General features: G+C 47.8%; 2 protein-coding genes across 5 annotated transcripts; both read left to right on the top strand.

Annotated features, from left to right (window-relative positions):
* Window positions 1-4,379: 4,379 nt before the first annotated feature.
* Window positions 4,380-13,497, top strand: TAT (tyrosine aminotransferase). Of its 2 annotated transcripts, none has more exons than XM_084532944.1 (12): window positions 4,380-4,497; window positions 6,137-6,379; window positions 6,575-6,679; window positions 7,518-7,585; window positions 7,947-8,105; window positions 8,302-8,440; window positions 9,015-9,067; window positions 9,437-9,589; window positions 10,411-10,539; window positions 10,888-10,971; window positions 12,219-12,317; window positions 13,096-13,497. In XM_084532944.1, the coding sequence occupies exons 2-12, from the start codon at window positions 6,145-6,147 to the stop codon at window positions 13,237-13,239; spliced, it is 1,368 nt and encodes a 455-aa protein (XP_084389070.1). In that variant the 5' UTR covers window positions 4,380-4,497; window positions 6,137-6,144; the 3' UTR covers window positions 13,240-13,497. The 2 variants fall into 2 exon arrangements, with proteins under 2 accessions (XP_084389070.1, XP_084389071.1); XM_084532945.1 differs by having other exon boundaries at window positions 4,421-4,497; window positions 6,144-6,379.
* Window positions 13,498-16,706: 3,209 nt separating this feature from the next.
* Window positions 16,707-25,050, top strand: LOC311443073 (carbohydrate sulfotransferase 4-like). Of its 3 annotated transcripts, none has more exons than XM_084532932.1 (2): window positions 16,707-17,034; window positions 23,293-25,050. In XM_084532932.1, exons 1-2 carry the CDS (start codon window positions 16,829-16,831, stop codon window positions 24,437-24,439), a joined length of 1,353 nt encoding a protein of 450 aa, XP_084389058.1. In that variant the 5' UTR covers window positions 16,707-16,828; the 3' UTR covers window positions 24,440-25,050. The 3 variants fall into 3 exon arrangements, with proteins under 3 accessions (XP_084389058.1, XP_084389059.1, XP_084389060.1); XM_084532933.1 differs by lacking the exon at window positions 16,707-17,034 and adding an exon at window positions 17,104-17,476; XM_084532934.1 differs by lacking the exon at window positions 16,707-17,034 and adding an exon at window positions 20,245-20,267.

The raw sequence follows: 25,050 nt of genomic DNA, 5'->3' as shown, positions 1-25,050 counted from the left end.
TTATGGACATGAAAGCATTTGGTCTTTACACTCTCTAATTTTCTTAACAGAGAGGAATTGCTATGGTGGGAGCTAACACTCATTAAGGCAGGTGTATTAAGGCACCTGTTTCCAGCCTGGACCAAGGCCTGCATAAGAGAACTCTACAAAGAGCCTCAATGTGAATGACTACCCAGAGTATCGCTGTCCCCACTGAAATGCCCCATGTGCATGCACAGTGTGAGTCACCTTGATCCACTTTCAAAAGAAGTGCAGAGATCACACAGGCCCCAGAAGCCGCTGCTCCCCTTTCCAGAGTTCAGCTCACAAGGGCACCAGAGCACCCCGCAAAACGTTTGCTGTACACAGGCTACTTTTCCAGAATGCGGTGTCTCTAGCTAGACTGTGCAATTTGCCTTTCATACTTTTCAGATTTATATTTCTGAGGTCAAATCAAAATTCATCCTAATTACAGGCAGGTAGGTAAAGTAGGTACTATATATTTTGGAGTTACTAGTTACTGGCTTTGAGTCACTCTTTGTGGATTCTGCTGTCTTTCTGGCTCCTAAATATTTGCACAGCTTTGTATAACCTAGCTGTTTTGTTGTTGTTGTTGTTTGTTTTGTGGGGAGGTTGAGTTTGTGGTGGGCTTTTTTGGTTGGTTGGTTGGTTGTTTTTGGTTTTTAGCTAATTTTCTGCCCTGATTCTGCAAAGAAATGCTGTGCTCAATTTCAGCTGAATGCTGGACAGTTAAGATTGCTGGAGGCACAACCATTGTGATGGTTTAATATATGTGGATATATGCAAGTTTGGCAAAACAGTTCTGTCTATGCACAAGGCAGATTTAACTACGAATTTGTGCAGTTTTCAGAGTGCTCATGTGACCTGACCTGTAACAGACAAGGGTTGTCCCTTGCATTTCAGGAGAGCTTCTGCAGTGTTGTAGATATTACAGATATATGTAAATATTAGGAATCAATAAACAGTCGCAAAATTCACCAGAACCAAGGAGTCTCCAGGGCTATTTGCTTATCTAAGTGAGAGATTAACAAGGAAAAATCACATACTTGGTTATTAAAAGCAGATTTAGCTGGAAATGACTAAACAGAGATTAGGCTACACAAATACTTGCGGAGACCACCCCTGAATGGTTAGGGTTATGCCAGTGTCAGAAAAGACTGGACAGAAATTGATGAAAAGAAAAGCAAAGCAAGAGGAAATAATTACTGAAGTGATTTGTAATTGATGCCAGTTAATTTTTGTGCAGAGTACTGGTTAAGTGTCTGTCCCTGGAGCTGTATACCCTGAAAAAAGAGTGCAGAGCACATGCACAAAACTCTACTGGTGTATGAAGTGCCTGCAGCCTGATGCAGACACAGGTTTGTCAGTGCAGTGATGCTTGAGTTCATGCCTTAGTCAAGCAGCTGTTTCTCAGTCCTCCTTCGTAACTCTGGCTGGTCCAGGAAGAAGCAACTGCTTGCCCATCTAGATTTGGACTCTCTTCACAGAAACAGACCTCTGGGCAATCAGAACAAGGTAGTACCAAAGAAACATTGAAGCCATTACCAAGTTTCTTCTTCCACTGGGAAGAGACAAAGGCCAATTGCTGAAACTACAGAAGAGGGAGATGAAGAAGTATGCAACAAAAGACCTGCAGGGGAGAGCAGCTGAGAAAGAGGAACAGATGGTAGGGGCTAGCAAGTGGCTGGAGGGGTAGAGAGGGCAACAAACTGCCTTACTGGTAGTAATGCATCCTACAGAGTGTGGCCACCTCTTTTGCTGCACTGTACAAGGGCAGGCGTCCCTGTATTTGGAGAATCAGAATCAAAGTCTTACAGAATGATTTGGGTTGGAAGAAGTATTAAAGATCATTTAATTACCCCCACCCCACGCCTTCCACACCCCCTGCCATGGGCAGGGACACCCCCCAGTAGGCCAGATTGCTCAAAGCCCCATCCAGTCTGGCCTTAAACACTTCCAGGTATGGGGCATCCACAGCTTCTCTGGGCAACCCGTTCCAGTGCCTCATCACTTTCAGAGCAAAGAATTTATTCATAATGTCTAATCCAAATCTACCCTCTTTTAGTTTAAAGCCATTCCCCCTTGTCCTGTCACTGCACTGCCAGATAGAGTCACTTTCTAGTTTTTCTATAGCCCACTTTAGGTACTGGAATGCCTCTATAATGTCTACCTGGAGCCTTCTCCAGGTTGAACAACACCAACACCCTCAGCCTGTCTTCATAGAAGAGGAACTCCAGACCCTTGGTCATCTTTGTGGCCCTCCTCTGGACTTGTTTCAACAGGTCCATGTCCTTCTTGTGCTGGGGGCCCCAGAGCTGAACACAGCACTCCAGATAGGGTCTCATGAGAGCAGAACAGAGGGGGAGAGCCACCTCCCTCGACCTGCTGGCTACACCACTTTTGATGCAGCCTTGAATACAGTTGGCTTTCTGTGCTGCAAGAGGTCCTTCTCCTCAGGGCTGCCCTCGGTACATTCTGCACCCAGCCTGTATTTGTGCTTAGGGTTGCCCTGGCCCAGATGCAGGACCTTGCACTTGGAACATGAAGTGCTGAGCTGTGTGCTCATGCTTTGTTCCTTTGTTCCACATAGCACAAGGGGTGGGGGTAGGGGGGCTGCATGATATTGGATCATCTAGAAAAGGACTGGAGTCATACAGAGAGAGGAGAAGGGCATAGCAACAGCAGCAGAAACCCACTGATCCCATTGCACTGTGTCTCTCTCCTATCTGGCCAGGTTTTCATCCTTACATAACTGAGTCTACCTCTGCCTCCAGAGCCACATTTTTTTTTTCTCTCTTGGCAGCAGGCTTCCATCATGCCCTCCCCTGAACTCCACTGCAGTGTGCAGGATGTCAGGTAGAGCTCCAGTTGCATCATCTTCAGGGTTGTTGCTAGGCAGAACAGGCAGCAGCGTCCTTGAAGCTTCCTGACACCACTTTTAACTCTGTTAGGGCTGCAACATGGTAAGAGATGGGGCTGGCTGGGGGAAGCAAGAAAGGTACCCATAGGTGCTTGGAGAGGGCATGACTGAGCTTCTGAATGTTGCTCATGTCAGGGTTCAGCAAAAAGGAGAGAAGAAACAATCCAGAACTGTGAGGCTCTTGACAGAAGAGAATCCAGCCAGCTTCCACAGAAGACATTTCTCTGTCAAATGTTTTTGAAAGGCACTATTCCATGGCCAAAGCCCCCAGCATGGCTACTGTGGGAGGCCTGCCAGCCAGCCTGGGTCTAGGGTCTCTGCCCAGACCCACTGGCTGCAACCCACCATCTCCTAGCTTGTCTCCAGCACCAGAGTCCCTGGCCCCCATCACCCCCATTGCAGCACTGTGGCCAATAGCAGGTCATGACTCCCCAGCAGCATCGCCCAGCCCCAGCGCTGGGCTGGAGAGGACACACACAGTTAGCACCTGGGAAGGTGCAGCCTTATTGCTGGTGGAGCAGTGGGCATGTGCTGAACGCCCATTCACACACACACACACAGGAGCAGAGTGGGTATGAACAGACAAAATCACAGTGACCGCTGGCCTCTGCAATAGTATCAGCAGTCCATTTGCCAGGGGATTAGCAGGATGCGTCTTGTCCCTGACCAACTTTTTGATCTCCAGCCATTTGCTGCCAGGGTGGCAGGGAGCAGCCCTTGGAAGACAGGGAGGGAGCAGATGCCTCTTACTTACCCCAGGCCTGTAGCAGGCAAAGGACAAAGCACAGATTTACATCTCTAAGGAAAAAAGGGCCTTCTGGGAATGGTGTCATCTGTGCTTTGCAGTACTATCAGTGGAGAATTAATTGCATCATATGTGTTATTTGCCCTCATGAAGAGTTTGTTTGGGCCTTCCAACAATAACAAAACCAAACAACAATAACAATAAAAGCAACTTGAGCTTCCTTTAACTTTTCAGCTCCTGGTGCCTCACAGATGCCTGCTATGGAAGGGTCTGCTTCCTTTCAGCCTATGGACAAAGATGTCCCCTGTGTATAAGTGATGCCATAAACTGTACTTTCTCAGCTGGTACACTGGGTGTCCAGGGCCTTTGAGGCAAGCAGGACATACTAATTCTGTCTGGAGGCTTCAGGGTCCAACACTTCTCTCTTGGTTCATTACAAGATGCTAGGGCTTGGAATACTGTGGTCTGCTTTGTGGGATTCTTCCCCTTTGAGGACAGAGGGAAGTGATGCAGAAGAGTGGTAGCCCAGGGCCTCCAAGAAGCAAAATTGTGTCCCTCTGTAGGCTACCCCCAGAAAGAGTTAATGTGCAGGCATGTTTCAGGTGTTTGAAATGAATGAAGTTACAGTGGGGAGGAGAGGGCACTTCTGGGTGGAGAGAGCAGCCCTTTCTGTGAGCCAATGGCTAACGGCTTCTGACCCAACGCCCAGTTTGGGGGCTTATTTCATGAGCAAGAATTTGCTGGAATTTCTTCTTGAGAGGATTTGTCCTGGATGAAAAGTAGGGACTGGACCTCTAAGCTTGTTGGTGCCTCCCTGTCTGTGCTGTAGCAGGTAAAGTATTGTCTGGTACCTTGCTTCTTTCAGGGGGAGTAGTGGGTTTTTCCCTCGCTGCCTATGCTGAAGGCATCTGTTCTGCCTGCATATGTAATTCCCAGTCACATCAGAACCATGGTGTGACTCTGCTGGGTTTTGCACCATGCACTGGGACTCAGCCCTAATGTTGAAATGAGATATATTGCTCATTTCTCTGCTCAGTTTTTGTGCAGCCCTGCTGTGTAGTTCTTCGTCTACCTTTCTTTTGGTGCAAAGGAGACCCAGAAGGTGTTAACAGCAGGAAACCTGAACTCTTTCTTTGTCACCACCACCCTGTTAGGATAATCTCAGTCACTTTAAATAAGTTAAGGAAGCACTGCTGGTAGGGTAACTGTAGCAGCATGGGGCATCTCTGGGTTCAAACCTCACTGAAGCAATGAGATATTTGTTCAGGTTGCAACTCTTGCCAGAACCAGTTAATAATATAATCCCTCCAGATCAGTGTCTGCAGCAAGGACAAGGGAGCCAGCTCCCTTTTCTGTTGTGCCCTGAGTATCTGAGAGCATGGCATCTAACAGTGCACAGGCTATGCAACTGCCATCAGGAAAGGGCTACAGTTCAGTGAATACTCTCAGTGGAGCAGAGAAATAGTCTGTACAGAGACAGAGCATGAGCTGCTGATGGCAAGATTATGAGACACTGTGCTGGTGTCTGTGAGAAAGGGCTTGGTGGCTCTAGAGGTATCTGCATGCCTTCTCTCTACCCTTCTGGAGGTAGAAACTCCTGAGTCAGCTCTAGTTCTTAAGTAAGGAATTTGCTGTCTGGGACTGGCTTGTGTTTTGGGTATACATGCTCAGGTGTGTAAGCCACTTTCATGCATGCTTTTTGAGGTCTAAAAAGCAGCTGTTCCTCTGCTGTGCCTTGCTTGTTACTCAGCCTCAGGCAGGGCTACAGGCCCTTTGCCTAGTATGGTGTCACTACCCAGATTTCCCTCTTGGCCCTACCAGTCTTGCTCCATTTTCTAAGGACAGCCCTTTAATCTAGAGCATTGCATGGGACTGTTGCTCCCTGTTGCTCTGCTGACAGAGACAACTGTCTGTAGCTAATACCTTATCACTGTCAAGTATATCCTGATAACATGAGATCAGAGCTACTTTTCTGATATCTAAAGTTTGATATTAGTACTCTGTGGACTGGATGTGACACACACACACAGTGGGCTGATCCTTGTAGTTACTGCTTGAGGTCTGGTGGGGGGACACAACACAACAGCTGGCCCTCCTGTCAGTGGAACACTGAATCTGAAGCCACACAATGACTGCGGTGTGCTGCTAACTCCTGGCTGATGGATTTAGCGAGGGCTGCTCCTCCACAGCACAGCAAGTGCATCCATGCAAAGAAGTAGTGTGGCTACTCCAGAGTGTTGCTTTTGTCTTTCCCACTCCGTTGTACTCATTTACGTGTTCAGTTTCACTCCATCCTGGCCCCAAGAACAGCTCTACTTGCTGTTGGTGACTGATTTGTCCATAGGTAATAGGTAAATTCTGCAGCTTCCAGAAGTTTTGCTTTTGGAGAGTCATAGACACTCTCCCAGGTAGGCAGAGTTTTTGTCTGGCATATGTTAACTAAGCTGAGGAAATCCATCTACTACTAACAGTTTTCAGGATGGACTCGTACTTGATCCAAGTGAACGGCCCTGGAGATCATGCCCCTCTGCTGGATGTTCATCTCAAGACCAATGGAAACAGCATGTCACTGGGGAAGGTGAAGGGCCGGAAGCCAAGATGGGCTGTCAGGGCTTCTGAAATGTCAAAGAAGACTTTCAATCCTGTCCGAGCCATTGTAGACAGCATGAAGGTGGAGCCCAACCCAAAGAAAGCTATGATTTCCTTGTCTTTAGGTGAGCACAGTGCTATTGACTCTGAGCAGTGGGGTGGGCTATGGGGGCTAGCAGACTGCAGGGCTCTGAAGCACAAAGCTTGTGGAACCACACAGGGATATGGAAGTTTACCACACATCTCTGTGCCTGCCACAGACCAGTGAGAAGATTTTTTTCCCCTCCATTGATTTTTACTATTTTTCAATCTTTGAAAAGGAGACCCAACGGTCTTTGGAAATCTTCCCACAAATGATGAGGTCACACGGGCTGTGAAAGAGGTTTTGGACTCAGGACGTTACAATGGCTATGCTCCATCTGTTGGTAAGTTGACAGAGCTACTCCTATGAGAGTGGGATGAAGGCACATGTGAGGTCCTACCCTATAGCAGGTATGTAGAGCCTACAGATGTCCACAGTAGCACCCTGCAGCTGCCCTCACCAGTAGTCACAGGAGCACACGAACATATATCCCCCAAGATGCCATTAGTGCCCTTTCCTGCATGATCTGTTTGAGTAGACATTATATGTGTGCTTTCCCTGAAACACCAACAAGGTCCAGTGCCTCACAATAGCTGTGTTTGTTTCCCATGCCATTTGAGCAGGCAGAGTTTCAGAAATCCAGAAGGCCAAAGGTCTGTGTCTCCCTGACATGGATTGCAGCCAATTTACTTCTGTTATGCCCTGACCAGGACTTCCTTTGCATTCCCTGCCTTTGAAGAGAACATGAGCCTTGTTTGCAGTTAATACAAACAGCATACACAGAGCATAGATCACTCCTGCCTCACAGGACACTCTCCACGTGGTGACAGTGAGGGACCTGGTACAAGGAGGGCTGCCCATGTGGCACCACTGAGCAGTGAAGGTCATGTAACAGCATTTGGCTTTCTGCTGGGGCGTAACAGCTCCCTAACTACTCTCTAGCCAGCTCCAGAGAGTTCCATGTTTGATAGTTCCCAGAGACTTTCTTGCGTTTGACACACCTGCTCCAGACATGGAGCTGCATTGCACCTGGCCTGAGGCAGGATGGTCTCTCCCACCTTTGGACAATGTCACTAATGGGCTTGCCCTGGCTAGACAGGCAGCTACGAGCCTTTTCCTGGCAAGAAAACTGAAATGTTCTGTAAAAGCCTTCCTACCATGTCTTGTTCTTCTCTCCCCAGGCTACCAGTCCTGCCGGGAAGCAGTGGCTGCATATTACAACTGTCCAGAGGCACCACTGGAGGCCCAGGTACTGGTGCCCAGCTGAGGAATTCCCACTACAGTGCAGGCAGGGTGCTGCTGTCTGTGTCTAGCCCATGCAGCATGGGGACCTTGCCCCAGCTCTGTCCCTCTCCTGTCTAAATGTGGCACAGAAGGGTACCTCATGGCCTTGTCCTACACTGGCCTGCTGCTCCCATCCCTTGCCCTGGACCCTTCTCTTTGGAGGAGGCTGAGCTCTCCAGTTGTTGGAGGTTACCTGCCTTCAGTCAGGCTCCACACTAGTCTTTTTGGTTGAAAAGCTCTCCCTTGGCAGAGCCTGGGCACTCTTGTGTGGCTGGAAATCCTCTGAGTGGCTGTGCTTTCCACTCACTCCTGTGTGCTGTTTGCAGGACGTCATCTTAACAAGTGGCTGCAGCCAGGCGATAGAGCTTGCCTTGGCAGTGCTGGCTAACCCAGGCCAGAACATCCTGGTGCCACGGCCTGGCTTCTCCCTCTACAAGACTCTGGCACTGTCCATGGGAATTGAAGTTAAACTTTACAACCTCTTGGTAAGTGACAGGTCTGGAAAGGGCAGCTGTGACACCTCTGCCTCTCCTTCTTAAAATAAATAAATAAACAAAAACACTTTGTCTCTGACTGGGAAGTGGCTTAAAGATGAACTGAGCACCCCTGGGCACCTTGTCATGCCTCTGTGCAGCATGTATGATTCTTCCACTGTGCTTCCCCTCTTCTTCCCTTCATTAGCCAGAGAAGTCCTGGGAAATTGATTTGAAGCACTTGGAGTCCCTGGTGGATGAGAAAACAGCTTGCCTGATTGTGAACAACCCATCAAACCCCTGTGGTTCTGTGTTCAGCAAAAGCCACCTCCAGAAGATCCTGGCAGGTGAGACTGCTTGCATGTAGCTGGAGTATGAGTACAGTCTAGTGTCTGCCCACAGTGCGTGTGCCTCAATCACTGTTTCTGCAGGGCTGTGGTGGCTGCCCTGCTATGTGACAGCACTGTAGGGAAGCAGTGCTGTGGTCCTGGGGGTTGCCTCTTTCCCCATAACTGACTGCAGACCATGAAGCAGGGTTTGCTCAGTGTGAAGGGTTTGCCTTTTGTAAGCAAGAACATGTAGAGTGTGTGTCTTGGTCTTTCTCAAATGCCCTGTGTGACTTGGACTGCTCATTTCCCCACTCTTGCTCCACAGGAGTGCGATCACAGGGAGCATTACAGCTCCTGAGCACTGGCCTGTCAGTGCAGGGGGCTGTACTACCTACACCTACAAGTTAGAGCAGAAGCAGGCTCAGCCAGGACAAGGCTCTCCAAATGAACTCCTTGCTGTAGAAGGAAGATAGGGACCTACTGTCCTGGTACAGAGGGCTCTGAGGGAGCCCTGCCAGGCCCTGTAGAAAAGGACAAGTCTCCTCTTATGGAGGATGCAGGATAACCAAGCTGAATGTCCTCTCTCTCGCAGTGGCATCAAGACAGTGTGTTCCCATCCTTGCTGATGAAATCTACGGAGACATGGTGAGTGTCCACTGCAGACCTTTGCATCCGCATGTTACCTGTCCTTTCTGATGCACTTTCCCTTCAGCCCCAGGGCAGTGAGCACTCGAGGTGAGCGACAGCTTCACTCCCCTGTACTGTGTGTGAGTCCACACCTGGAGCTCCCAGTCCTGTAAAGTGCAGTTCTGAGAGTACCTCTCATGTCCAGCTCATTTTTTTCTTTCCAAATATCTCACTCCCATGTGAATGCACTTACTGTCTTCATACCCTTGAAGCTTTCACCATCATTTCCTATCACTTTACTGCCCCCTTTCTTATTGTGCCTTGTGCACAAGCCCCTGTTTTCACAATGAGAGATGGGAACAACCATAACAAAGCCTCCTATCACAGGTGTTTGCTGACTGCAAATATGAACCCATTGCAACTCTCAGCACCAATGTGCCCATCTTGTCCTGTGGTGGCTTGGCAAAGCGGTGGCTTGTCCCTGGCTGGCGGATGGGCTGGATCCTAATCCATGACAGGAGAGACATCTTCGGTAACGAGGTGAGAATTTCCAAGTGTCACTGCCTTGGCAACAAACTTGTGATGTGTTCAGTGTGTGAATCACCAGGGCTTTGACCGATACAGGCCTCTTTTGCCTTCATGTGAGTTGCTCACATGTTTTTCTGCACATGCTGGCTGCTCATGTCCATTCCTTAGTCCATCTGCTCCCATATATTGCCTTTCACCCGTCTCACTTGTTTCTGCTGCCTTCTCTCAAACAGCTCCTGCATACTGATAGCATTGCATGGTTTATCCAGTATGTGGGGGCAGTGTGCTCTAATCTGTTTTCCCTTTAAAGTGGGACCAAAGCAGCATGCATTGTAGCCAGTGTGTTATCTATCGCTTCATCTGTGTTACAAGAGCAACCACCTACTGCAGTGATCCTTTGACCTAGAGGGCTTTCTTCATGGGAAGAGAGAGAAGAGAGCAGCAATTGAGTGAGCAGAAGAGCTAATGTTGTTTTTTCCTAGCTAGCTTTGAAAGTGTGGATTGTGGACCAAAACCTAACAGACATGCAAAGAGGCTTTTGGAGCAGCTCTGTCTCTATTTAGCAAGAATATTAGCTATAATCAAGCATGTTCTGAGTGGGAAGATCAGAATGGTGTTTCTGCTGGCATTACAATTCCTAACTGGAGACCAGAGAATGACACTGTAAATAGTCTGCAGATACCTGTAATGTAATCAAGCAAATATTCCTAAGTACTCTGTATGCTGAAGAGAGCAACATTAACAGCTGTAGAAATGCAGACAACAGGCCTTGGAACTGCCTCTTTTCTTCAAAAAAGCACACTGAGTTGCAAATATCATCATGCTTCTTTCAGATCAGGGATGGCCTTCTTAGACTGAGTCAGAGGATCCTAGGACCATGTACAATTGTCCAAGGAGCACTGGAGCGTATCTTGCACCAGACGCCTCCTGAGTTCTACCACAACACCCTCAGCATCCTTAAGGTAAAAAGGCTGTCACAGGACATCAGTTTGTTCATGTGTTGTTTGGGGTGGGGGAAATCAACATCTTTCTAGCCTATCCTCATGGCAGGAATACTGGCTATGACAAGTTTCAGGAAGCCCAGCCCTGCAGCTAAAACCGCACCCAAGCGGTAAGGCATTCATCCCTGACTTGCTGAGCTCAGCTCAGTGTACTCAAGGCCATGATCACCCATGTTGTTTGCATTCCTTGCCCCTTTATTTGCAGTGGGCAAACTTGTTTATAGTCCTGATCCAGAGCTTGGCTTCCATTTGCTGATCAGCTTCCTGGAATTTCTCCTGTTTTTGAACTTTCTTCTTTCTGCTTTTCAGTCCAACGCTGACCTTTGTTATGCTGCCCTATCGGCTATCCCAGGCCTCCAGCCTGTACGGCCTGCTGGAGCCATGTACCTCATGGTAAGTGAGGAGAGTGAAATGCTGTTTTCTGACCAACATTGATCACCCTAGGTCTCTCTGCTGTAGCTGTCAATGGCTTCAAATTAGTGCTTAGCACCAGGTCCCCACTACCATGCATCTTCACATTGCTCAGAACAGTGGAACCATCCCTTGGTCATTTTAGAAAACTACCATATGTTGCCTACTACTCACACAGTAGAGGCTGGTACATTTAACCTGCTTGTACCTGCAGAGCACTCAGTGAGTTATACATTGCAAAACAATATTGTTTTTATCTGGATTTGAAGCCAGCTGCCAATGGAAAGCCTCTATATCACAAGTCATACCTGCTGTTAAAGGTGTAGCCTTCCTCCTACATGGCTTTTTTTTTTTTTTTTTTAACTCTTTATGGTGTACTGAAGTTTCCTTTTTCATCTCAACAAGCTCAACTTAAATACTTAAGTCTCAGGTTTAGTACATTTCTACACGTATCTTCGTTTGGTCTCATGTTTTGGGTTTTTCCACAGCTTTGAGGAAAAATAAAAATAAAAATAAAAAAAGATGGATCCAGAAGTGGAAAATACTGCAATGTCAGTCTCATCCAAGTTCAACAAAAAAATCTTTATCAGTAGACCTTGTTTACAACCTTACCCAGAGCCACACAGGTCATTCTTTTTATGATGTTTGTGTAGAGTCATAGTTCTAAGAGTCATCCATTCCTCTTGTACTTCTCCAGTATTTGAACACTTATTCCAAAAGAAATCACCTAGTAAAATTTTTCTTCCACTGGCTCTTCCAGAACTTCCTTTCTTCTTAGCATTCCAGACATTATCTTTTTTTTTTTTTTTTTTCTTATCTTAAAACTAATTAATTTGTCTTCTATCGCTTTCTTACATTACAGATTTCTTGGATGACAAAATTACTAATAGATATTGGATAGACTTTTGTCACACTTCTTCCTTATCTGGATTTATCCCTTCTCATTTCTAATGGGTTCCTGTACCTGTGTTATTCAGCTTTTGACTAAAGCTGCCCTTAACAGAAATTCCAGCTTTGGGCAGTTTGTTTTACTTTACTTAAAAAATCCCCAGTGTTCACTTATATATATTTGTTTGTCTTGCATTCCAGCCAGCCCAAATAATGAGCAAAAATCCCTGAGGGCAGGCAGCTGCACTTGGCTGGGAAACTGTTGGGCATTGTGGGTAAGCAGGGGACACTGCAGATAGTTTTGGTGCCTTCAGTTGCCACGTTCCATCCTTCTGCTGCAGGTTGAAATTGAGATGGAGCATTTCCCTGAGTTTGAAAATGACGTGGAGTTCACTGAGCGGCTCATCTCGGAGCAGTCTGTGTTCTGCCTGCCGGCCACAGTAAGCATGACATTGAGAGTCCCATGGGCGTATGGGGCCTAAGCACAAGGATAGAAGCAAATAGCAAACTGCAACCCTAAATTCTGGGGACAGCTTGGAAATTCTGTATGCAATGTCCATGCACTGTCATGCTCTAAGTGCAGTGTGGAAGGACGGGGACTGGAGATATCTGGCTTACTAACAGCTCTTGGTCAAGCTCTCAGGACCTTTCCAGCTCCAAATTTGCTCTGTATTTCTGATGTTGGCAGAGCTGTATCCCTGGAATGAACGTACCTCCATACCTCCTTGCTGAAGCCACTCTCTCAGAGACTCAGGACTGCTCCCACCTATCTTCCTTTGTATGCCCCATTTATAGTCTCCCAAGCCTGTAGGCACAGGGCATAATTCTCAGCCTGTAGTCTGTCCCTCTGCCTATCTCCTTCCTACTCCACTTTCTACACTGAATCCAGACAGGCCCCAGACTTTCTCCAGCCCTAGCCTTCTGTAAGCCTTTGAGGAGGAGAGAGGTATCCCTAGGTCTTACACAATCCATGCAGTCCTTTGGTCTGTGACCCCTACAGCATTATGTCTGCACTGAGAAGTTTCCCAGATGGAGCTGGGAGACCTATTTGAAATGGAACAGCCAGTCTAAGGGAGCAAGAGCCTGGCCTTACTGTCCTCAGTCAATGTCCTACACTGACCATTTTCATTTCTTACTACACATGTGGCCCCAAGGCAGGGCTCTGAGACACCAGCATTATCCCAGATAATCTGTCAGTTTTATCCTTTATCATTTCAGTGCTTTGAGTACCCAAATTTCTTCCGTGTGGTGATCACTGTACCTGAGGAGATGATCTTAGAGGCCTGCAGTCGCATCCAGGAGTTCTGCGAGATGCACTACCAGGGTGCTGAGGGGGCCCAGGATTTGGAGTGTGACAAGTAGCCACAGCCAGCCTCCTGCCTCTGCCTGGCTAGATCTTGTGTGAGGCAGCAGGCAGAGCTGTGTCCAGCCAGCCCCACAACCCCCTGCCTGTAGGCAGCTGCTGTCCTGCTGCTTTGCTTTTTTTCTTTTTCTTTTTTCTTTTTTTTTTTTTTTTTTTTCTTCACAGACCCCCTAAGCTCATGGAAAGAAGCAGACACTTCTCTTTTCCACTGCAGCTCCCACACTCTCTGGCATCTGGTGTCTGTGGTCTCCATATACTCAGTATCTTCACCCCACCACAGTGGTCTGTGCTGCCCATGAACAAGCTGCAGGCAGGGGCACATGGCTGATTCTGCACCAGGACCCGCAGCCTATGGCCCTGTGTGGCCAGTAGCTCCCGTGCTGCCTGCACTCCCCCTCTGGGGCAGGAGATGGTCGTGGTCTCAGAGGACAAGAGACACTCACCCACCTCTTACCTGTTTTAACTTAGGAGGTCAGAGCTCTTTATACCAAGCCCTTTGTGCAACAAAGGGAGTAAGTTATTGTGACTTTTTTTTTTTATTATTAATAAATGTTCTGAGATGGCAGACCCCATGGTGTGCTCCTACTGTACCAGGTCAGGTCCAGGCTGCTGGCTGAGTCACCCTTGCTTGTCTGGTGGTACCCCATGGTCACCTCTGTCCCTACAGCTGTCCAGCTGGGGCCTGCCCAGCCATCAGCAGGGGCACAGAAAGAGCCATTTGCACCTCAGTGGTGTTCAGCAGGATGGGCCCAGCAAGCCCGGCACAGGCTGGAGCCAGCCACACCATCCCAGTGACACCAGAGGCTCCCTGAAGTGGCTGGACCCCTCCTCACAGCCAGCCCCACCTGCCACTGTGGGTTGGCTCTCACAGCTCCCTGCCAGCAGAGCAATGGGTGCTGGTGTGTGGGCAGTGCCGGGTGCCAATCCCCAGCTGTTCAAGGCTGAGGTAGCTGAGTGTTTCCTGCCACAGTAGTGAAGGAGAGGGTGGTATCCCTGTGAGATGCTTGCATCGTGTGTGTGTGATGTGCCACCTTGCCCAGGTTGCTGATGATTGAGTGCATAAGTCTCATAAAGTAAGAAGGAACTGGTGGCCAGGTGCCTGCTTGTTCCATGGAAAGAGAAGGCAGTGCCTGTACAGTCACAAGAAGGTAATGCCCATCATACAGGATGTATGGTGGGCATTTAGGATCTGGATAGGCTGGACCGATGGGCTGAGGTCAACTGCATGAAGTTCAACAAGGCCAAGTGCCGGGTCCTGCACCTGGGGCGCAATAACCCCAAGCAGAGCTACAGGCTGGGAGAGGAATGGTTGGAGAGCTGCCAGGCAGAGAAGGACCTGGGAGTGATGGTGGATAGTCGGCTGAATATGAGCCAGCAGTGTGCTCAGGTGGCCAAGAAGGCCAACGGCATCCTGGCTTGTATCAGGAACAGTGTGACCAGCAGGGATAGGGAGGTGATCGTCCCCCTGTACTCAGCTCTGGTGAGGCCGCACCTCGAGTACTGTGTCCAGTTTTGGGCCCCTCGCTACAAGAAGGACATGGAGATGCTTGAGCGGGTCCAGAGAAGGGTGACGAAGCTGGTGAGGGGCCTGGAGAACAAGTCCTACGAGGAGCGGCTGAGGGAGCTGGGCTTGTTCAGCCTGGAGAAGAGGAGGCTCAGGGGCGACCTTATCGCTCTCTATGGGTACCTCAAGGGAGGCTGTAGCGAGGTGGGGGTTGGCCTGTTCTCCCACGTGCCTGGTGACAGGACGAGGGGGAATGGGCTTAAGTTGAGCCAGGGGAGTTTTAGGTTAGATGTTAGGAAGAACTTCTTCACTGAAAGGGTTGTGAGGCATTGGAACAGGCTGCCCAGGGAAGTGGTGGAGTCACCATCCCTGGAAGTCTTCAAAAGACGTTTAGATGTAGAGCTTAGGGAAATGGTTTAGTGGGGACTGTTAGCATTAGGTCAGAGGTTGGACTCGATGATCTTGAGGTCTCTTCCAACCTAGAAAAATTCTGTGATTCTGTGATTCTGTGATACTGGCTGCTGTAGTCAGGGTCCTGGGGAGACATCTCTCTTCACAGAGCAGCGATATGCAAAATGCCTCATGCTGTCACCTCCAGCTCTGTTCACCTGTCTTACTGCAGAGGTGAGACCCACAGGTTGATCCTGCATCCTCTTTCCATGGGACAAGTGAGCTAGCTCTGCATTCCGTGCTCCCAGACCTCACACCAGGCTCTGTGGACATCTGATTGCCTTCTCCTGTCCTGTCCAGGACAAAATCTGGGTACCAGTACTCCATTAGAGGGAAGGTGTCTTTTTGAGGAAAATACTATATGAAAAGGTACACATCAGCTGAATGTCCAGGCTACATCCTTTCCTTTCAAACAAAGCAATCCTAGAACAAAAAGAGAATCGTGCTGGGGCTGTGAGTTAATGATATGACACTTAAGAGATTTGGGTCCTTTGGACCTCAAAATGAAACCAAATAACCTGAGCTGTTTAAGACAAAGATTGATAAATGATTAATAGGATGGTGTGCAAGGGGTCTGTTGGGCCAGGTGGACTTTACAGCATGATGCTGCTGCATTGTTATGCTGTTATTACTTATGAATAGGTCTCATTTTTTAGAGAAAGCTGCTCCTTTCAAATCCCTCTCCCTTCGTGGACACCTTTCCCTTAAGAGTCCCTCCAGAGATTTCTGTTAACATGCAAATAATCTACAGTGATTAACAGTGTTCTGTTTCCTCTAAGCCCAATGTCATTTGACCAGCAGCCAGAGACATACCTTATGTAAATACCTTACAGATCTCAAGACACTTAGGTCTGTCAAGGCCACTTCCTCTATTGCTATCTTTTGCAAACATACCACTGCCAATTGACCACACTTAAGTTTTTCCTGTTGTGATAGCAAACTAACATTAAAACACAAATATGATGGAATCATTCTCCAGGCATCATAATCACAGATGCTTTGCTTCATGATGAGGGTGTAGCTTGTAGCACTCTGCCAGCCATTCAAACAAGCCTAAGCTGGCATCCGCAGGTTCTTTGTGCCAATGAAGGCCCCTTCAGCAGTGAGACCAAGGAGAAAACTAAAACAAATATCTCGAGCTGCTCTTCCTCAGATACCCAGACAAGATTGGCAGTGCTTTGGTAGAATCCTCCCAGTATGTTTATAGCTGATGCACAACCATACTGCCTGTCTTAGCTGGTGAGCATGAGCTTTATTTCCTGGGTTAGGCTTACAATGTGCTTCTGCTCTTTTCTGCACTGTCTGGGCTGGTCATGTTTAGGAGGAACATGACTTCAAACAGAGACCTAGGCAGTAAGACAACCTAGTGCTTTCTTGGGAAAGGAAAGAACTTCTCAGCTCTTGGGCAGATGAAGAAATGAAATGAAATGTTCTCATCCTCAGCTTCCAAAGAGTCTGGCAGCAGAGCCCAGCCCAGCAAAACAAACTGTGGCATTGCAGGTGGGTTGGGCTCAATCACACCTGACAGCAGTGAAGCCATCAGCTCTTCCAGGTGCTTTAGGAGTGTGGATGCAGCCTGGACCCTGGCCATCACCTCACTCACTGTCTCCTCCAGCAGCCCTGACTTCCCCTCCATGGGACTGCTGTCTGAACAGTCACTGAGTGCCTCCCACCATAGGCCTATGGCCCTTGGCTATGAGAGCCTGCCTGAACCACCCTGCCATCCACCAGTGTGCAGGCACCCTGTACGCCTGTATCCAGAGGGGTCTGCCCTGGGAAATTGCATGGAGGCATCAGGGAGGCCCTGGCAAACTATGGTGAAGCCTGCTGGGGAGCTCAGGTGAGACTTGAGCATCATTTGGGAGGGGTATGGGGAAAAGGATCCCAGGGGAAGGTGGTCTTGTGAAGCTTGTTTGTATGTGAGGGTTGGCACATAACCTCATTTGTCCAGGCAGTACAGGCCTCTTGGATCACTGTCCCCTGTAGCCTCACCAGAGCAAATGGGTGCTGTCAACACATCTGAACTACATATTTCATGAACGCCTGACAGAAGTCATCTACAAGTTCAATTTTGTGCCCTTTGCTACAAGAATGATACTGAGTTGCTGGAACACATTCAGAGAAGAGCAATGAAACTGGTGAAGGGACTGGAAAACAAGACCTATGAGGAGTGGCTGAGGGAACTGAGGCTGTTTAGCCTGGAACTAAAGGAGGCTGGGGAGGAGAGGCTGAGTGGAGAACTCATTGCTGTCTACAACTACCTGAAAGAAGGTTGTTGCAAGGTGGGTGTTGGTCTCTTTTCTCTGAAAACAAGTGATAGGATACAAGGAATTAGCCTCCAGTTGTGCCAGAGGAGGTTTAGATTGGATGTCAGAAAGAATTTCTTCACAGAAAGAGATGTTGGGCATTGGAACAGGCTGTCCAGGGAGGTGGTGGAGTCGCCATCTCTGGAGGTGTTTAAGGGATGTGTGGATGTAGCACTTAGGGACACGGTTTTGTTGTAGACTTGGTAGTGTTAGGTGCTGGTTGGACTTGACGATCTTATGGGTCTTTTCCAACCTTAGTGGTTCTAGGATTTTATGAAGTAGCTGCTGCTAGCACAGACCCTTCTGCACTCTTCTGTGAACTAGGCGTGCCTCAGCTGTACTGTTATCACTGTTGTTCCTCTCAACTCTAGACAAGCTGTTCTACTCCAAGTTACAGTGCATGTGCTGATTTCTGTTTTTAGATAGTCCATATACATAAAAAAGGCATAAGATGACCAGTGAAATTAATCCAACAGTTTAATATTTTTTTTTCTTACTGTGTAAGAAAACTTAAAACTATATATATATATTTTTCTTTTTTAATATTCCTCCTCTGACTTACTCACAATGGTTCCTTTTGCAATTGGTGGAAGGAGATGGAGACTCCAGCAGCATTCCCATGAGCTGCTTTAGATCTCAACATGGTATAAGACAAATTGTGTTCTACGGGGCATGTGAAAGCTATATTGCAATAAAGACTGTGAATAGGGAGATATGGCTCGTTGTCTCTCCTGATACAAACTGATGGTATTACCAAGTACAGTTGTAATACGGCAGATCATGCCTTTGACATTACTCCTCAGTCTTTTCCCATTGCTGCTGCCCTGGGTTGGTTGTGCCTGTGTGTGCATGCACACCGTGCATTGCTCTCTTCTTCAGGGAATATGAAATGGCTCACAGAGCTCACTGGTTTCTGAGTCCCTAGAAAACACTTCTAATCAAGGAACAGGGTAGAAAACAGAAATCTAGTCAGCCATTGCGTGAGGCACAAGGAAGGCATTCAAGGCTGAGTGGCACGGGGCTAATTGCTGTCAAGCATACGTGTATGATGACTGTCACATGCTTCTGCTTTGCTTTATCTGTCACTTAAAGCTTATCAGTCAGACATACAGGGAGAGGCATGTCCATTGTTCAAGAGCCAGAGGATTCCTGCTTCACTTTTCACAATGTGCAGGTCTCTTGGGGGGCAGTGTGCTAGAACAGTGTGCCTTCCCAAGCCTCGTTTCCAAAGAGGAGTACGTTTTTCCCCTCTGTAAAACTGCTCATGACACAGAAGCTGCCGTCCGGAAAGTTCAGCCAAGCAGCTCGTACTTGGGATCTGTGCAACTGAAAAAGTCTGTTGAACCCTATGACTAGAGGACTGTACAGCAGTGCTCAGTGGCTGTCACAAAGCCTGAATACTGGTGCCAAAGGACCAGCATGTCCTGGGCAAACGATATACAGGTGGAACAGGATTTCCATATATCTCTGTTCATGCAAATGTTGGCAGGGAGAAATTAGGCTTCAGGAAGAGCTAGTCAGTGGTGTGATCATACAAACCGGCTTTGTAACTCTGACATAGAGATAAATCAATCCTACAGGTGGTGTCCGTGGAAGGTATAGGAACACATAACTGAAATCCAGGCTGCACAGAACATGGCTTGGTTCTCTCCACAGGGCTCTACCTGGACCACTGCCAGCTCCTCGCCTTGTTTCCCAACCCAGGGTTAGCAGGGCTTGACCATCTGTGTTTGTAATGCAGCAAGTGAAAGGGAACATGACCTTCCCCTCCTGGGTGTCCCTCCTGCTGGAAGGGCCCAGATTTTTTGCTTTTGCTGTCTCTTACACTTGACTAGTCCTCAGAGCAGCACGGTGAGATCCCCTGGGACATTGGATGGCGTCAGGAGGTCAACACCTCACAAGAAGGTGTGACAAAAATGATGACACTTGGAATAGGAATAACCCAAAGGGACTGTCTCTTCATAGTTGCAGAATACCACGCGTTGCCCTTGAGTGAGTCCAGTTCTGCTCTTCTTCACCACCTTGTCTGTCACAGCAGTGAATCAGTGAAGCAGTTCTGGCAGTGAATCATTAATACGACAAGTCCTGCTGATCCTCCCAGAGTTTCTCTATTCAGATGATTTCCAGCCTTCAGAGTAGCTCAAGCAGAGCACAGGCAGAAAGGAATCAGTAAGACTGCAGTACATGAGATGCATCTACTAGCAACGTGGCACACAGACAGAGCATTAGTAGGCAAATATGCCCTACCACCACTCCCAGTGGGCAAGACAGTCCCCCCTGCAATGAGGTTTGCCATTCATCTTTCATTCTGACACTCCACAGAAATCCATGTTCCTCTTTTTAAGAACAGCAGGCTATTTCAGGGCCTGCAAAAGGTCTCAACAAAATAAATTCTCAGTTGCCTTTGTGAATTTCCTGGCCCTTCTCACTTACTAGTAGTGTTCGGTCATTTGTGCCCCTTCAACAAACTGCCATTCTCATGCTTTGCCACTAGTGGAGGGTGGAGTTTTCTAATTTAAAGCAGGTCAAAGTAGGCGGGCATGGTAGTCAGAGCTAGGACATAAATAAAAGGTACAAGAACAGATATAGGTAAGATCTGAGTACATTAGTGTATAAGAGATCCTGGTGTGAAAGGCTAAGTGCCTGTACACGAATGCACAGGTGTTTGTAAGGCTGCCTGGAGGAGTACATACCACAGCAAGTGTATGTGCAGGAGGGAAGCCTTGCTTGAAGCAGGTCTGGTGGTGCTTCAAGAGGACATGTTAAGGTAAGATTTTTCAACTATTTCTTGGTAGCTGGTGTGGATATTCTGGTGCCCAGAACTCTGTTTTCTGCTTGTGCTTACCAGCCTGAACTGGGGATAATTTTTGAAAAGTGCTATAGACATACGGCTGTCATTAAAGTGCTATATGTTTCCTTGCGCAGACAGAAGCTGTTGGTCTGGCTTAGAGGGTATTTCCTGCTTCTCCAGACTGTCTTCTCCATATTTCCAACTAGTTTCAGTCATGCCATGTGTTCTCTGAATTGGCAAATGCTACTTCTAACTCTGCAAAAGCTAACCAGGCCAAATTGAGGATAAATATGATAAAACAATGAGCAAGCATCACTGCCACCAAAGACCCATGTCAGGGGCTTTCTGGGCACCCAATACTCTTTGCTACACCAGTGCAGCTCTGGAGAGCTCCCCCATACTTTTATGGTAGAGTGCCATGCCGCAGTCCGCATGATGTGAAGTATATTGTGCTGTACTGTCACCTCCCTCAGACATAGATAGGTGCAGCAACCCTGTAATTTGGAGACATGCCACCCATTCTCACAGTGTATTTGGTGGGTATGTGTCCCTGGAGCTGCTTGCTGCTTTCTGTGACTCTCTCCCTTTGCTAGCATCGAGCTTTCCCAAGGTCTCTGTGTGTTTTCATAAAAGCTGTAGTGGTTTCATATGGATGGCTAGCGAAACTCCACCACAGAACTCTCTTGCTTCCACTCCTCAAAGGATCTAGGGGAGAAAATATGATGAAAAATGGCTCAAGGGTTGAGATAAGGACAGGGAGATTACTCACCTATTGCTGTCATGGGCAAAACAGATTCAATGTAGGGAGATTAAACTAATTTATTACCTATTACTAACAGACTAGAGCAGTGAAAAACTGAATGCAAACTAAAAGCACCTTCCCTCCTGTCCACCCTCTTCAACCTCCTCCCCTCAATCGCCACAGGGGAATGGGGGCTGCAGTCAGTCCATAATGCTTCACCTCCACTGCTCCTTCATGGTCACCCTCTGCCCCTGCTCCATGTGGGGTCCCTCCCACGGGATGCCGTCCTTTCCGAATTCATTCTGCGTGGGCTTCCCACAGGCAGCAGCTCTTCGGGAACTGCCCCATTATGGGTCTCCCACATACGGCAGCTCCCCCCAGATCACCTGCTCCTTTGTGGACTCCTCTCCACAGGCTGCAGCCTGTGGAGATCTGCTCTGCCGTGGTATCCCGTGGGCTGCAAGGGGCAGCCTGCTCCACCATGGGCTTCTCCACAGGCTGCTGGGGAACTTCTGCCCCAGCACCTGGAGCACCTCCTGGTCTCCTTCTGCACTGACCTGGGTGTCCTCACACGATTGTTTCTCTCTACATTTTCTCATTCCTCTCTCCCAGCTGCTGTTGTGCAGCATTTTTTTTTTTCCTCTTCCCTTCTTAACTGTGCTCTCACAGGTGCAACCAGCATTGCTCATTGGCTTAGTTCTGGCCAGTGGTGGATCCCTTTTTTAAGCCAGCTGGAGCTGGCTCTCAGCTAGCCTGGGGCAGCTTCTGGACTCCTCATAGAGGCCACTCCTGTAGACACCCCCCTTCTCCCCCCCCCCCCGCCCCCCCCCCCCCCCCCCGTACCTAAAGCCTGACAAATAAGTGAAATACAAAAGGTTACTACTCTGTTTTGTTTGTTGGGGGGATTGTTTGCTTTTAACAGCTGCGCAATGCAGGCAGATTCCAGTTCTTTGTCCTCTCTTGCATGTGCTATAGGAAGACCTAACATGATGACACTGGATTTTGTCTTTTTCAGTAGTTCCTGTTCTTCATCCTTGGCACATCATGATTCTTTTTTGTTATGCTCTCGGCCAAATCCTAGCTCATCTTGCTGCCAGCTGACAATAAGTGTGCCTTTTCTGTACTGCAGTTGAGCTTTTTTCAGTCATTCATGGCTATCTGCTCTGCAGCTCTGTGAGGGCTTTCATATTTCACTTTTGCAATGTGAAGTGAACCAATTCACTCTGCCTGTGACTCTGGATGTTTGCTGTAGGGGAAAAAAAATGTGGTTAACCTTAAGACCTTAACCATCCCAGCTGCCATAAGCAAGAGATGTTGCAGTGAAAAATACATGTAAGTGTATTCAATTAGTATTTATTTCATATTAGGAAATGTCTGATAGAACTTTTACCTCTCTTTGCTGCTCCTCTATTCCACATCACCAGACACACACAGTTTGTTTCAGTTTTTCTCCTCTCCCTTTGGGGCAGACTGGTCATGGCATAAATCATTACTGCTTACTGTGTGCATGAAGAAATTCCCTGTTGAGTCTGTTGCCTCACATGAGGCTGTTCCTCAGGCAAACAAGAGCAGTCACAAGGATAGTCTGCATATCTACAACATCCAGCTGTCCTACCCTGGACATAAAAGCATACCCTTGCTTCCCAACAAAAACAAACCCATTCACTTTTACTCAGACTATTCAGATGTAGATTTTCAGAGAATAATGATTACTGTGGCTTTATATCTGCCTGGGTGTCTTAAGGCATGCTCAACGTGTTTTTCTGAATTAAGATTGCCTGGCTGCAGTCCAAGGACTTCTCTGTGAGTTACAATAAAGATGTTAATGGTGTCAGATGAAAGTGATATTATCAAAGTTCATTTGGAAGCCAGGGTTTTTGGTAAACACTACTGTATTTATTTGAATGGAAGAAGCTAATATATGACTTAATTTCACAATGGTCTTTGTTTGCAGCTGTTACTAGGCTTGTTCCAAATGTCTATCCAAATCAGCTTCTTATCGGAACTAAACTCCACAGGGCATTTGTATAACCAAAAAGAAAAAAAAATCAGTGGGCTTCTTCTGGAAGCCTGTCTCTCTCTCCGTCTGTGTGATCTGGCTGTGGAAGGCTATCTTGTGCTGTGGTTTTCACAGTATCGTGGTAGTGTGGCAGCTTTCCAAAACCCTGAGCCTACAGTGGGATTGGTAGGAGCACAACTCACTACAAGTGCCTTCTTCGTGACCCTGTGATGCTGAACTTCCTCTGTCTGTCTCTGCAGGTCCCTTGCAACCATGATGAAATCTAGATGGGTGCTGGTACTCCTGATTCTGGCAGTTCTGTCCTTCGTGATTCACTTCAACTTCCTAACCTGCAGCAATGCCCCCATGGAAGAAAAGCCTTCTCCAGTCCACATCCTCATTCTCTCCTCCTGGCGGTCAGGATCTTCCTTCACTGGACAGATCTTCAGCCAGCACCCCAGTGTCTTCTACCTGATGGAGCCTGCATGGCATGTGTGGGTTGCTATGTACCAGAACAGTGCCAAAGTCTTACAGATGGCAGTGCGGGACCTAGTCAGATCAGTCTTTCTGTGTGACATGTCTGTGTTTGATGCCTACATGTCAAGCCAGAAGAAAATGTCTGATTTATTTCAGTGGGAGACAAGCCGAGCCTTGTGCTCTCCCCCTGCCTGCGACTCATTCAGTCGCAATGACATAATCACTGCAAGAAATTGCAGGACAGTCTGTGGCAAGTACCCATTCAGTAAAGTGGAGGAAGCCTGTAAAACCTACAGCCATGTTGTCATCAAGGAAGTTCGGTTCTTTGACCTGAAAGTCCTCTACTCCCTTTTCACTGATCCATCCCTGAACCTCAAAGTCATTCACTTGGTCCGGGATCCTCGAGCTGTGTTCAGGTCCCGAGAGAATACAGCGGTAGACCTGAAACGTGACAGTGACATTGTTCTGGGGTCCCAGAAGATGAAGGGAGAAATGGGACCCTACAATGCTATGCAAGAAATCTGCAAAAGCCATGTTGAGATTTACAAGGCAGGCAGGCAGGCTATTCACAGCTTCCTGAAAGACCGTTACCTGCTGGTTCGTTATGAAGACATTGTCAGAGACCCACTAGCAAAGGCTGCTCAGATGTACAGGTTTGCAGAACTCCATTTCACACCAGAACTTCAGAAATGGGTGCACAACATTACCCATGGGAAGGGGCAAGGAGGACAGGCCTTTGAGATCGAATCCAGAGATGCGCTGAGCGTATCTGAGGCCTGGAGGAAGACCCTTCCCTTCCAGAAAATAGAAAAAGTGCAAAATGTGTGCAAGGACGCAATGGACTTACTGGGCTACCGGATAGTTCATTCCAAAGAAGAACAGAAAAACCTGCTGCTGGATCTTTTGTTTGGCCAGAACTCCTCCAAGTAACAAATTCAAAAGGCAGAGAAGCTGCTTGTTGTATCTCCTCTCTGAAGGCTGCAAGGTGGAGAACTGTTTACCAGTGCAAAAGAGGGCAGAGGGGCATCTGTGTGTGTGCATGTGGTGAGTGACACAGGAGCCCTGACTGCACTCATGGCAGCTTTCCCAGCAGCACAGGCTCACTCTTCAAGGCCACAACACAGGATGGAGTAATGCAAGTCTGTTTTTCCAAATTAAGTCCAGGGTATATGTGAAAGAGGAAGTATGTATGTTGGGAGCAGATATCAGAGCTTGATCTCCCACAGACTGCAGCTAAGTACTAGTGAAATCACATGAAGCAACTGCACTGTAGAGGAAGAAGAGACAAACAGAAGCTGAATAAAGAGAACATTCTTTGTCATGCTGCCACTCAGGACATACAATGCCAAAAGAGGCACAAAGATAACCAGACGTTGTTTTCTGGGAAGATCCTTTTTTCAGAATGGCTAAGTTTTCAAGTTCAGTCTTTCTTTTGTTCCATTTCCATGCCTGAGCATCCAGCACTGGTGGTAATGTTGGCAAAATGTCTGTGTTCACTTACTGTGGAATAGGAAATTTGAATAAACCATCTATAGCTGAAA

The sequence above is a fragment of the Aythya ferina genome, assembly GCF_964211825.1.
Source record: "Aythya ferina genome assembly, chromosome: 12".
Taxonomy (NCBI): Eukaryota; Metazoa; Chordata; class Aves; order Anseriformes; family Anatidae; genus Aythya; species Aythya ferina.
This window is presented reverse-complemented; position numbering and strand designations above follow the sequence as displayed.

Excerpts from the sequence above, each read along its gene's own strand:
- TAT (XM_084532944.1), top strand. The coding sequence starts at position 6,145 with ATGGACTCGTACTTGATCCAAGTGAACGGCCCTGGAGATCATGCCCCT. Across the intron at positions 8,441-9,014 it reads CCTCCAGAAGATCCTGGCAG|TGGCATCAAGACAGTGTGTT; the intron begins GTGAGACTGCTT and ends TCTCTCTCGCAG. Across the intron at positions 12,318-13,095 it reads TGTTCTGCCTGCCGGCCACA|TGCTTTGAGTACCCAAATTT; the intron begins GTAAGCATGACA and ends TTATCATTTCAG.
- LOC311443073 (XM_084532932.1), top strand. The coding sequence starts at position 16,829 with ATGGGACTGCTGTCTGAACAGTCACTGAGTGCCTCCCACCATAGGCCT. Across the intron at positions 17,035-23,292 it reads AAGCCTGCTGGGGAGCTCAG|GTCCCTTGCAACCATGATGA; the intron begins GTGAGACTTGAG and ends CTGTCTCTGCAG.